The sequence below is a fragment of the Felis catus genome, chromosome X (assembly GCF_018350175.1).
Source record: "Felis catus isolate Fca126 chromosome X, F.catus_Fca126_mat1.0, whole genome shotgun sequence".
Classification (NCBI taxonomy): Eukaryota; Metazoa; Chordata; class Mammalia; order Carnivora; family Felidae; genus Felis; species Felis catus.
The window spans coordinates 58,656,655-58,670,482 of record NC_058386.1 but is presented as its reverse complement, the minus strand read 5'-3'; the positions used below and the strand labels follow the sequence as shown (position 1 = coordinate 58,670,482).

The 13,828-nt window shown below is 43.4% G+C and overlaps 1 protein-coding gene across 1 annotated transcript in view; it reads right to left on the bottom strand.

Moving 5' to 3' along the window:
* NHSL2 (NHS like 2) overlaps positions 1-13,828 on the bottom strand; it is a 274,214-nt gene that overhangs the window by 146,807 nt on the left and 113,579 nt on the right. The window contains exon 2 of the mRNA XM_045051075.1: positions 3,059-3,127. Coding sequence (XP_044907010.1) covers positions 3,059-3,127 — 69 coding nt within the window. The remainder of the gene's footprint in view (positions 1-3,058; positions 3,128-13,828) is intronic.

Genomic DNA, 13,828 nt, shown 5'->3' with positions numbered 1-13,828 from the left:
GTTAAAAAAAAAATTAAAAAAAAAAAAAAAGAAATGGACACACAGAGAAAGTGATGTGGAGATCAAGGCAGAAATTGGAGTGATATGGTCACAAGATAAGGAAGCCAAGGATTGTTGGCAGCCAGCAGAAGCTGGAAGAAGCAAGGAAGGATTTTCTCCTAGAGCTTCACAAAGGGAGCACGGCCCTGCTGACACCTTGCTTTTAGACTTCTAGGCTCTACCACCATGAAAGAGTAAATTTCTCTTGTTTCAAGCTACCAAGTTTATGGGAATTTGTTATGCCAGTCTCAGGAAATGAATGCAACCTGTTTCATACCTTAAAAAACAACTTAAAATGCAGCACAAGCTAACCTTATTGTGGTAATCATTTTGCAATATATATGTGTATCAAATCATCACACTGTATATCTTAAACGTACACAATACTGTATGTCAAATATATCTCAACAGAGCCGGTAAATGCCTCACAAACTTAAATGTTAAATGGAAAACTAAAATTTTTAGACAAATAAAAATGGACTCTAGAGCTAGATCTTATACTTAATGATCAAAACATGACATGAAAAGTCAATTCACTGAAAAGGATATATAGATAGCAAGTAAGCACATGAAAAGATGTTCACTTGCCATCAGGGACATGCAAATTAAAACCACAATAAGATATTGCCACATACCTATCAGAATGCCTAAAAAAAAAAAAAGTGACCACACCAAATTCTGGTGAAGATGCCAAGAAACTGGATCTCTCATACATTGCTGAGAGGAATGTAAAATGATATGGCCATTTTGCAAAAGAGTTTGGCAGGTTACTTTAAAAGCTATATTTGCAACTACTAGACAACCCAGCACATGCATTGTTGGGTATTTACCCCAGAGAAATGAAAATTGCCCACATAAAAACCCGTTTTATGATTGTTCGTGGCAGCTTTATTTATAATAGCCAAAAAATCAGAAACAATCCAGATGTCCTTCAATGAGTGAATGGATAAGCTATGTGTGGTATATCCAAGCCATGGAAAGCTACTCAGTAATAGAAAGGAACAGAATGTTGACACACACAACAATCTGGACGAATCTCCAGATAATTCAGCTGACTAAAGAAATCAAACCATCCCTAATATACTAGATGATGCTATTTACATGACATTATTGAGATGACCTAATTTTAGGAATGGGGAACAGATTAGTGGTTGCCAGAGATTAAGTAGCAGGTAGGACTGGGAGGAAAGTGAGTGTAGCTGTCAGAAAAGGGAACTTGAAAGATCCTTGTGATGATGGAAATCTTCTATATCTTGACTGTATCCATGTCATTGTCCTGCTTGAGATATTGTACTATAGTTTTGCAAGAGGGGCACCTGGGTGGCTCAGTCAGTTAAGCGTCCAACGCTGGGTTTCAGCTCAGGTCATGATCTCACTTTGTGAGATAGAGCCCTGAGTCAGGCTCTGCACTGACAGCGTGGAGCCTGCTTGGGATTCTATCTCTCCCTCTTTCTCTGCCCCTTACCCATTCTCTCTCTCTCTCTTTCTGTCTCTGTCTCTCTTGCTCCCCCCCCCCCTCAAAATGAATAAATAAACACTTATAGTTTTACAAGAGGTCACCACTGAGGAAAACTGGGTGGAGGGTATGTGGAGTTTCTCTGTATTCTTTCTTTTTTTTTTAAAGTTTGTTTGTTTATTTGTTTATTTATTTCAAGAGAGAGAGGCAGAGAGAGAGGGAGAGAGAGAGAATCCCAAGCAGGCTCCATACCATTAGCACAGAGCCTGACGTGGGGCTTGGACTCATGACCCTGAGATCATGACCTGAGCTGAAATCAGGAGCACTTAACCGACTGAGTCACCAAGGCGCCCCCTCTGATTATTTCTTAAACTGCACGTGAATCTACAGTTATCTCACTATTTAGTTAAAAAAAGAATGAGTTAGATCCATGTGTCCTAACATGGCAAGTTTTCCAAGGTATATTGTTAAATGAAAAAAGTAAGTTACAAATCAATATATATGGTTTAATAGCATTTATTTTGAATACCCACACACAACCAAACTATGTATATATAGAAAAAGACTTGGTAGAGGGTACTCTACACTGATGACAGTGGTTACCTCTGGGGAGCAGAGTTGGGAGGGGGAGAGGATTTTAATCATATCTGGGTTTTTTTTTCACTATGAGAATATATTCATATGCAACTTGTGATTATCCTGGACATAGTTACAGCGTTCTAGGAATCCAAACCTGTTTTGCTTGCCCTAAACTGACCTATCCCTGCTTCACCACCAGAGGACCCAGCTCATGACCCCCTGCCCTTGAACCTCAAGGAACTGGCTCTAGAGCCTACCTAATTTGGAAAGAGCCCCACCCATACTACCTTTGAAGTATGCAAGTAGTACCTGGAAGGGCTGATATACCCATGACCATGAATCTATCCACTGCTGATCAATGCAACAGTAGTTTTCATAAGGCAAGTTGACAAACAGATATGCAAGTTTCAATCCTGGGGGCAGCAAAGAGCTCCCTACCCTCTGACCCAAAAACATGGCAGTAGTTGAGCCTCTTTGGAAGAAACAGAGAGCAGCAGGCATGAGTAACAATTGGATATGTATACTCAGCTGTGCCTGGAGGAGAGCAGACTCATAGTAGGGTGGCCCCTGAGAGTGCATTCATTCATTCACCATATATTTATTGAGCACCTACTATATGCCAGGTATTATTCTAGACACTAATAACCACAGTGAATAAAATGAAGTCCCTGCCCTCATGGGGCTCTCATTCTAGTGGGGGAGCAGACGATAAGCAAGATAAATAAATTATATGTTAGGTGGTATTAGGTGCCATGAAAGAAAACACAGCATGGAAAGAGGATATAAAGTGTTGGGAGTTGGGGGTTGAAATTTTAGAAAAGGTGGCCAGAGAAGGCCTCACTGAGAGGGAAACATTTAGGTGGAGATCTGAAGGACGAGAGAGAGCCAGCTACAAAAATATCCAGTGGTTCTGGATATCTTCTGTTTCCCCCACTAGATCTTCTCCACCCTTCTCCACCCAGCTTTGTGCCCTGGTAGGCTGACCTGTATGGACTGCATCAACAGGTTCCCTTGCCCTCTGGCTTCGGGTTAGGTTTGACCAATGGGAAGCACCTGCAAGGAGATCAGAAAGAAAAAGAAAGTGAGATTTTTTTTTCACTAGCTCTCTCTTTGCAGGTTCACCATGGGTTGGCCACATCCCTCCACCAAAGATCACAGCCCTCTCCATACAGCAACCTTTCCCTAGTTCCCATAACCACTCTCTTCCAGGATCCTGACTGATACCCTGGGGATAAAAGCATTCTAGGCAGAAGTAAAAACAAGTACAAAGCACAAACCTGCCTGGAAAGCTTAAAGAATGATCAGGAGACAAGTATGGCTGTAATGGAGGAGGTGACAGATGAATTTGTAGGAGATATTGTCAAGGACATATGGGGGCTCCAGATTATGAGGTTCTTGCAGGTTACCATAAAGGCTTTAGCTTTTTTAAGAAAAAAATTTATGTTTATGTATTTGTGAAAGAGAGAGAGAGCGCGCATGCATTAAGTGGGAGGGGCAGAGACAGAGGGAAACACAGAATCCGAAGCAGGTTCCAAGCTGTCAGTACAGAGCCTGACGTAGGACTCGAACTTATGAACCATGAAATCATGACCTGAGCCAAAGTTGGACGCTAACTGACTGAGCTACCCAGGCACCCAAGGCTTTATCTTTTACTATGAGTGAGATGGGGAGCAGTTGGAGGATGCTGAGCAAAAGATTGACATATTCAAACTATGCTTTTTTAAATGTTTATTTATTTTTGAGAGAGAGAGAGTGCACACAACTGGGGGAGGGGCAGAGAGAGCCAGGGAGAGAGAGAGAATCCCAAGTAGGCTCTGCATGATTAGCACAGAGCCCGATGCATGGCTCAAACTCACAAACCGTGAGATCATGATCTGGGTTGAAATCAAGAGTCGGCTGCTTACCTGACTGAGGCACCCAGGAGTCCCTATTCAAACTATGCTTTAACAGCATTACTTTACGAGACTGGTGATGGGCAAGAGAGGGTGATGGCTTGTAGTAGGGTAGTAGCAATGATAGCAATGGAGGTAGTGAGAAGTGGTTGGATTCCAAATAGATTTTGAAGGTTGTACAGAAGCATCCTCTTCAGTAGAATGACCAGAGCAAAGGCCCAAACCCAAGCACAGAGACTTGTTACCCTGCTTATCATTGCATGTCACTGAAAATTCTGTTATTCAACAAGATTTCAGAAGGCCTTGCATGCAGCATGATTATTACCTACCACTTATGTGAGACACACAATTCTAGGCCAAAGGCCAAACCCAAAAGGTCCCCGGACTATACCTGACTCCAGAACAACTCCAGAAAACTATCATCATGGATTTTCTAACCAACCTGCTTCCCCCTGCCTAAAGCCACAATTCTACAGGGGTCATACTGGGTGCCATTTTGCCTCCTGATTGGCTCCAGTCACTCTACCTCCATCAGCCCCTCCATGAGCTGGCCTAGCCAAGTCACATCAGAATTCTGGGAAACACTGTCCATACCCGACCTGTCCATACCTCCTGTCTCTGCTCACCATCACTCACAGGCTGGCAGCAGACAGATCGCATCCATCATCAACTGAGCAGACAGGGATTGGGTCCAGGGGCAGTCAGAACACAGTGTGGCCAACATCTCAAAGGTACCATGATTTTGATAAGGAATTTTACATTTGCCTGGGAAAGCAGGCAATCCTCAACCACAGGAAGATCATTGGGAGGGAAGAGAAAATAGAAAACTTGGCCCCCTAGGCTGAAAGCCCCCTGCCTGAAGCATCTTCTGGGAACAAAAGCACCCTGGCATCTTTGGGTGCATACTGTTCATTCTCGGGATAAGGCCTGTTGCTTCATATTTGTGAACCCCCAGCAAAGGCACCCAGATGGAAACTAGAGAACAGCACATGATTCTGAAAGCTCGCTCCAGAGCCAGGAAAAACTGATGGTATTTTGTTTATGTTCAAAGAAATCAATCCAAAGAGATCAGTCCCACAGCCAAAGTCAGCAAGGCTGGGGAGCAAGCTGCTGCCAACTAGGGAGGGGACGACCTGCACTGGAATCCTAGATCCAAGATTTTCAGGTTGTGCTCCCTTGGGTCAAATTTTTAACTCTCCCAAGACCTCAATTTTCTAACCTGTAAAATAGGGACAATACCTACCTCAGAGTTGCATTAGGAATAAAAATTAGCTCATGTGTATAAAGTGTGTCTGGCATCGCATATGGGATACTAGCTGCTCACAACATGTTCATTTTCTTCTTGTGCCCAGTTTTGTTGGGCAAGTTCTAGGCCAGTGGTGTGGAGCAACTACATGGCCCCAGTGGCCCCTGGTGCCCTTAAGAAGAACTCTCTGAGGCATTCTCCAGATCTTTTGTGTCAATGCTGTTTTCTGCTTTTTACTAAATGGGCGTCCTAGGCAGCTGGCATTTGATCCCAGCAGGACATGGTTGCATGCACAGCTTGGCACCAAAGGGCACTAATGCCTATTAATTAACTGTACGTTTAGCTGACCTGCCTAAGCAGTTGCTTTCATTTCTAGGATTCCAAATCTTTCTTATTCCATTGCAGGTTATTTGAATCCCTTATCTTTGCTCCCCTCTCTCCTCTTTCATTCTCTCAGTCCCTCCTGTCTTCTCCACACTGCTCCTTCTACCTGTCCTTTACCTGCTCTCCATCTTTTTCCTTTCCTTCCCTAGCTCTTTCATGAACCCTCATCCAAAAACAGTGCTTATGGGGAGAGAGCAGTTAAAAGTGGCTTAAGTGGAGCCATGGTTAGGCCTGGAGGAGACCATTCCACTTCCACTTTGCCCTGTTGTACCAGCCCATCCCAAAATCCACTTTCCCACTCATTCACACTGAGCTTAGTAAGGGGATTACAAAGCCAAACAAGACACAGCTGCTTCCCTCACAGAGCTTCTAGTCTAGTGGGAAAGGCAGACAGCCCCATAGTGTATATGAAGAGCTGGAGAGGGGATACAGAGGTAGGAAATCTGCTTGCCAGGAAAGGGTCCAGGAAAGTTTCACAGAAGATAGGAGCCTCGAACTGGTCTTGAAGCCTGAGTGTATTTTTCCAAACGGAGAAAGGGGTCAAAAGGCATCCCAGGGGAGGAGGTGGTGCAGAGGTGAGATGGGCAGTATGTGTTTGGGGGCATTGTACGGCCAGATGGTAAGGTCTAGAAGATGCGCAACAATGAGCCCAGGAAGGAGAATCTAGAGCCAGCTTGCCAAGACAGTGTCAGGTTGATGTGAAGCTGGACCTGCAGGTGGTTAGGATGCAAGTCTGAAGAGGTAGGACCTCATGAATGTTGGGAAGGCACATGATGAATGCTGTGTTTTAAGAAAATAATTCTGGAAGGCAGAAACCAGAAGAATGGAGGCCAGTTAGGAGGCTGCTGCAATGGTCCTGGCACAAACTGAGATCCTGAACTAAGGTGTTGACTGTGGGAATGGAAATGAAGGGGCAGAGAAGAGATACCACTGGGGCCTACTTCTCTAGCTCTGGCCTTTATCCTGGATTCATTCTTCACCTTTCCCCCATTCCCCAGTTCCTTCTCCTTTGACAATCTTTTTTGTTGTTGTTGTTGAGAGAGAGAGAGAGAGAGAGAGAGAGAGAGAGAGAGAGAGAGAACAAGTGGTGGGGAGGGCAGGGCAGAAGGAGGGGGAGAGTGAGAATCCTAAGCAGGTTCCTCACTCAGTGCAGAGCCCAATGACACATGGCTCGATCCCACGACTGTGAGATCATGACTTGCACAGAAATCAAGAGTTGGACGCTCAACTGACTGAGGCACCCAGGCGCCCCTCCTTTGACAATCTTAATGGATCCTGGGTCTCAGCTCTAACTCCCACCTCAACGTGGATTTATCCTGAATCCATATATTGAGATCTGACCTGTCATCTGGCCCTGGGACCAGATTCTTGCTGCTGTCTAGACAGTCTCAAGTAACCAATTCATCAGCATGTTCAAAACTGTCATCATGATGCCTGCACACTAGTCTTAACCCAGCTTGGGAGAACCATGCACCTCATTACATTATGGGCTTCGGGGGCCTAACTTACCAACTGAAGGATCATTTTACTTCTTTGTAGGGCAAACATAATTTCCAAGTTCTAAGCCACCAATTTATATGTTGACTTAGAGGACTCAAGCACATTCACACCTTGGGGAATGCCTTCCTTCAGTCACTCACTGTCAAGTTCCCCAGCAGTGGTCCTCAGCCAGGGGTGGTCCTTCTAGCCCCTGGAAGTATTTGGCAATGCATAGAGACATTTATGGTAGTCACAGTGACTTCAGGGTACTAGCGACATTTAGGGCCCAGGAATCAGGATGTTAAATATCCTGCAATGCACAGGAACACCCCACACTGCAAAGAATGGTCTTACTCTAAGTGTTAAGATTAATCTAATTGAGAAACACTGTGACCATGAGCTCAATGACAGCAAGGACTCTATTTTGTTCTTTACTGTGTTCCCAGCATGTAACAGAGTACACAGCACATGAGGGTGTGCAGTAACTATTTGTTAAATTAATAAATCAACTCACCCCTTTGTATAACCAACACCTACTGTTGGTGCTGGGGATAGAAAAATGAACGAGAATTGGGCAGTGCCTTTGCACCTTGGCTAGCCTTAGCAGGGTAGGGTATAGACAATCTTGAGATGGGAGGCCAAAAGTCAAGAATGCCTCACCTTCTATAACTACCACCAGGCCCCTTCCTAATAAGGGCAATGCATTGCCAGTTATATGCTAAATTGAAAATTCATTCATTCATTCAACCAACACTTGAATGCACATGAAACATTTTGCAGCACTTGCAAGACATCTTGCTGGAGCTGGGCTGGGAGAAGTGGAGGGTTGGGATGGGGGCTGGAAGTGGAGTTGGGGCCTGAGGGGTTCCTGCCAAGCTCAGGGCAAGAGCAGACAGGCCCAATCAGACAGTCTCTTGGGACTGGGGGGGGTGGGTCTGGTGTGAATGGAAATATGTGCCACATGGCCTGAATTGCAGGGGCCGGCCTCAGGCTCCCACAGTCCCAAACACTTCCAGATGGATTTATTTATAACTCCCAAACCAGAGGCAGCTCTCAGCTTCTTTTCTTCACTCTCATCCCCACTACTGGAGCAAGTCTTGGCCGCCCCTTTCCACTCCGGAAACCAGCAGGAGACGGGGAATGTGCCCTACTGCTCCACCACAGCCGCAGCCTGGGCTTCTGGTCACCGCCTGTCCCCTAGGTGGCAACAGCAGCTCACTGTGTGGGTGTGCCAACAGAGTGGCCATACCCACTCCCACCCACTTGGTCATCTGGGCTTTCTCAGGCCAGTCACTAAATGGGTAGTATGAGCTGGGCACATTCACTCTGGCAGGTTTCTGTTCCAGACCTGCCTCTGCTTCATAAAAACCACAGTCACACCCATGTCTTCTCATCCTTGGTCTTCAGGAGATTCTGAGCTCCCTCCCCTCCTCCACCTTCTCCCACATGATACTGCTTCTCACCATATAGGCTGCCAGAGGCTTTGGACTCTTTTTCAAAATGGAAAACTGAAGCTCAGAGAGGTTAAGTAACTTGCCCAAGGTCGCACAGCATGTTAAACAGCAGAGCCAGAAGCCTAAAGCTCTGAGCTCTGTCCCTGACACTAGTGCCTCTTAAACCTCAAGTTTCCCAGTGTATGAAATGGGGCTAGTGTTTGGCAGGTGGTCTGGTTAGAAGTGTCAGTTCTGGAACTGCTCTGCATGGAGTGTGTGATAGTTCTGTCATTTATCACCTGAAGGACCTTTGATGAGTTCCTCCTCCTCTCCTCACCATAACTCAATTTCTTTATTTTCCCTTTGAGGATTAAAGAGATAATGGGCATAAATGGTTAGGATAGTGTCTGGCCCACAGTAAACCCACAACAAATAATAACCAATTTAATACTTTATTACTCAATTGCATCTTTGTAGAGCTCATGGTTCCCATCTTTTGAAATATGGGCCAGGCCCCATACAAACCTTGCCTCCTGACTCCTCACATGCAGGGAGAAGTAAACTTGGGCCTGGAGAGATTGAGTGACTTGCCTAAGGCCACACTGGAACCCAGCTCTAGGTGATTCCAAGGTTACAGATTCCATGCTTCCTACAGAGTCTGCAGGATAAAAGCCCCCTATATGTGTGTCCTTAGATAATTCTCTGCCCTGATTCCCCCTCCCTTCCCTATCTTGCCTCCTTGAGGACTGGCCCAAAAGCTTCTTCCTTCCCAGAGGTTCAGCCCACCCAGCTGAACCTGAGGATTTTGGTGGACCCAAGCAAGGCCTGTGAGTATTTCAGGCCCAGAGGAGCCTGGTGGCACTGGGGCTGAGGCATTCCCACTTCCCTCCTCTCCTAGCCATGGTTGGAATTGGTGGCGGCTGGAGAGGACAGGGTGGCAAAGCAGGCAAACTCTCCAGAGTCAAACTTCTAGATGCCCTGTATCTGTTTTCTGCACATCCTCTTTTCTCTCCAAGTTACTTGGAACCAAGGTCTGGCAAACCCACCTCTGCATCCAAAGGTCTAGACAAATTCTCCTGCAGCTGTTCAGCAACACATGACACCAGATTTCTGCCCCAGTGGGAGTTTTCGGTGTTCTCACATCCTTTCTGTTTGTTGCTGTGCAATTAAACATGCATAATTTCTCTATGTTCTCCCATCCCTCACCACACATCAATACTGCCAGTGACAGCATGAGGGAATAGTACAACCTCTGAGCACACATGGGCAAGGGAATCAGTAAACACTTCTCTCAATTGAACATGACTCACCAAATGGGCTCCAAATCCCATCAACAATTAGGCTCAATCTATCTATATTTCCCTCGTCTTTTCAGTGGGTTTCCCAACATGCTCCAAATTCCTGATAGTCCAAGAATAAATGCAGAGTTATTTAATAAATGCTCAAAGGGGCACCTGGGTGGCTCAGTCGGTTAAACATCCCACTTCAGCTCAGGTCATAATCTCGCAGTCCGTGAGTTCAAACCCCATGTCGGGCTCTGTGCTGACAGTTCAGAGCCTGGAGTCTCCTTTGGATTCTGTGTCTCCCTCTCTCTCTGCCCCTCCCACACTTGCACTCGGCCTCTCTCTCTCTCCAAAACAAACATTTTTTTAAAAAATTTAATAAATGCCCAGAATGGAAAGGGTATTTAACAAACAAACAAAGCAACTCTCTACTCAAACAAAATAACTCTCAGAGTTTGTGGACAAACTCTGCCATGGCAGCTCCTCTCTGCTTCCAGCACTGACACTTAGGAAAGCTTCCTCATCAGACAACGGTATTGGCCTTTACCTCTGAAGCTACCAGATCTACAGCCCCAGCCCTACTGTACAGGCTTGCTGAGTCTTGATTCCCTTCTCTGTTTTTCTGAGGCATCTCACAGTCAGGTACATAGTACTTCCTCAACAAATGTATCTTACAGAAACAGCAAATTCTTACTAATTCTAGAATCATTTAGAAGATGACCACTATTTCAGGAAATTATTTATTCTTTCAATATTTAGCAAGCATCTACTATGTACAGAGCAGCATGAGAGAAACAAAGTAAATTCAAAAATTCATAATAAAGATTAGAGCAGAAATAAAGTATACAGAAACTAAAAAAACAATAGAACAGATCAATGAAACCAAGAGCTGCTTCTTTGAAAACATCAACAAAATTGATAAGCATCTAGCAAGATTTATCAAGGAGAGAGGACCCAAATAAACAAAAACACTAATGAAAGAGGAGAAATAACAACCAACACCACAAAATACAAACAATTGCAATAGACTATTATGAAAACCCATATGGCAACATATTGGAAAACTTAGAAGAAACGTATAAATTCCTAGAAACACATAACCTACCAAAACTAAAGGAGATAGATGATAGAAAATTTGAACAGACCAATTACCAGCAATGAAATTGAATCAGTAAACAAAAAACTCCAAACAAACAAAAGTCCAGGACTAGACTGCTTCACAGGTGAATTCTACCAAACATTTAAAGAGGAGTAATTACCCATCCTTTTCAAACTATTCCAAAAAAGGACAGAAGAAGGAAAACATCAAAAATCATTCTATGAGACCAATATCACCTTGATAGGTGACCAGATAGACACCACAAAAAAGACACCTATAGGCCAATATCTGTCATAAACACGAATGCAAAAATCCTCAACAAAATACCAGCAAACTGAATTGAAGAATACATTAAAAAAAAAATCATTCACCATAATCAAGTGGGATTTATTCCTGGGATGCAAGGGTGGTTCAATATTCACAAAGCAATCAACATGAAACACCACATCAATAAGAGGAAGGATAAAAACCATATGATCATTTCAATAGACACAGAAAAAGCATCTGACAAAGTACAACACCCATTCATGATAAAAATCCTCTACAAAGTAGCTTCAGAAGGAACATACCTCAACACAATAAAGGCTATATATGGAAAACCCACAGCCAACATCATACTGAATGGTAAGACGCTTAGATCAGAAACAAGGCAATGATGTCCTGTCTCACCACTTTTATTAAACACTGTACTGGAAGTCCTAGCCACAGCAATTAGACAACATAAAGAAATAAAAGGCATCCAAATTGGTAAGGGAAAAGTAAAACTCACCATTTGCAGATGACATGATACTATATATAGAAAACCCTAAAGACTCCACCAAAGAACTACTAGAACAGGTAAATGAATTTAGTAATAGTCGCAGGATACACGTAAAAGAATGAAACTGGAACACTTTCTTTCATTATACATAAAAATAAACTCAAAATGGATTAAAGACCTAAAACCATAAAAATCCTTGAAGAGAGCACAGGCAGTAATCTCTCTGACATTGACCATAGCAACATTTTTCTAGATATGTCTCCTGAGGCAAGGGCAGTAAAAGCAAAAATAAACTATTGGGACTAAATTAAAAGAAAAAGTTTCTGCACAGTGAGGGAAACAATCAACAAAACTTAAAGGCAACCTACAGAATAGGAGAAGATACTTGTAAATGACATATCTGATAAAGGGTTAGTATCCAAAATATATATACAACTGACGCAGCTCAGTACCCTCCAAAACAAATAATCCAATAAAAAATGGGCAGAAGACATGAACAGACATTTCTCCAAATAAGATGTACTGATGGCTAACAGACGCATGAAAATATGCTCAACATCACTCATTATCAGGGAAATACAAATCAAAACTACAAGGAGATTATCACCTCACACCTGTCAGAATGGCTAAAATCAACAACATAAGAAACAAGTGTTGGCGAAGATGTGGAGAAAAAGGAAGTTGTGCACTGTTGGTGGGTATTTAAACTGGTACAGCCACTGTGGAAACTAGTGTGGAGGCTCCTCAAAAAGTTAAAAATAGAACTACCCTACAATCTAATAATCACACCATTGGGTATTTACCCAAAAAATACAAAAAACTTAATCCAAAGGGATACAGGCATCCGTAAATTTATTGCAGCACTATTTATAATTGCCAAACTATGGACACAGCCCAAATGTCCATTGATAGATAAATGGATAAAGAAGAAGTGGTATATATACAATGGAATATTATTCAGCCATAAAAAGAATGCAATCTTGCCATTTGCAACAACACAGGTAGAGCTAGAGAGTATTGTGCTAAATGAAATCAGCCAGTCAGAGAAAGACAAATGTAACCTCACTCAAGTGTTGAATTTAAGAAACAAAACAAAGGAGCAAGGAAAAGAAAAAGAGGCAAACTAAGAAACAAACTCTTAACCATAGAGAAGAAACTGATGTTTACCAGAGGGGAGGTGGGTGGGGGGAATGCGGGAAAGAAGTGATGGGAATTAAAGAATATACTTATCACGATGAAAAATAAAATAAAATGATTTAAAAAAGAAATGCAAAATAAAGTTTCTTTCCTCCAAGAGACTGTGATATAGCTGGACATTTGCACAAGCATGGAATATTTCAGAATGCCTTTAGGAGCCAGGCAAGTACTATAAAGGAGTGAAGGAGGTTGGAGTAATATACTAATAAGGAGTGGTGGGGACTGTGGTGCGCTGGAGGGTGCACGTTCCATCTAAAGGGGAACCCAAGGGGTACCTGGGTGGCTCAGTCCATTAAGCAGTTAAGCATCTGATGCTTGGTTTCGGCTCAGGTCATGATCTCACAGATTTCATGAGTTTGAGCCCCGCATCAAGCTCTGTGCTGATGGTGTGGAGACTGCTTGGGATTCTCTCTCTCCCTCTCTCTCGCTCTCTCTCTCTCTCTCTGCCCCTCCCCTGCTCACACTGTCTCTGTCTCTCTCAAAATAAATAAATAAACTTAAAAATTAAAAAAAAATAAAATAAAGGGGAAGCCACTACCCCAATCCAGCTAATTACCATCCAGTGGGAATGCAGAGCCAATATTACCAGACTTCTCTGTTTTTCAAAGAAGCCAGAAATCCACATTATATGGGAATATTATTGATTGCCACATGTTACCTAATAATTTTGAAAAGTCACAAACCATGTGCAGATCAAACAAAACATACCAGTGGATATTATTTGGCCCACCAGCCACCAGTTTGAGACCTCTCCATAATGGTAGATGATAAAGTGTCAAAATGTTACTGACAATAAGTTCCATAGGTACTCAGAGGAGGACAAGAGTCCCTGGAGATGGTATAATCTGGAAAGTTTCCTTCAAGGTGGCAGAATTCAGACAGGTCCCCAAGTGTGGGTGTGAATCCGATAGGCAGAAAGGAGGGGGACAAAGGTTTTGGCAAGGATAGAGGGGGAGAAAAGAAGGTTGTGGTCAGAACTCA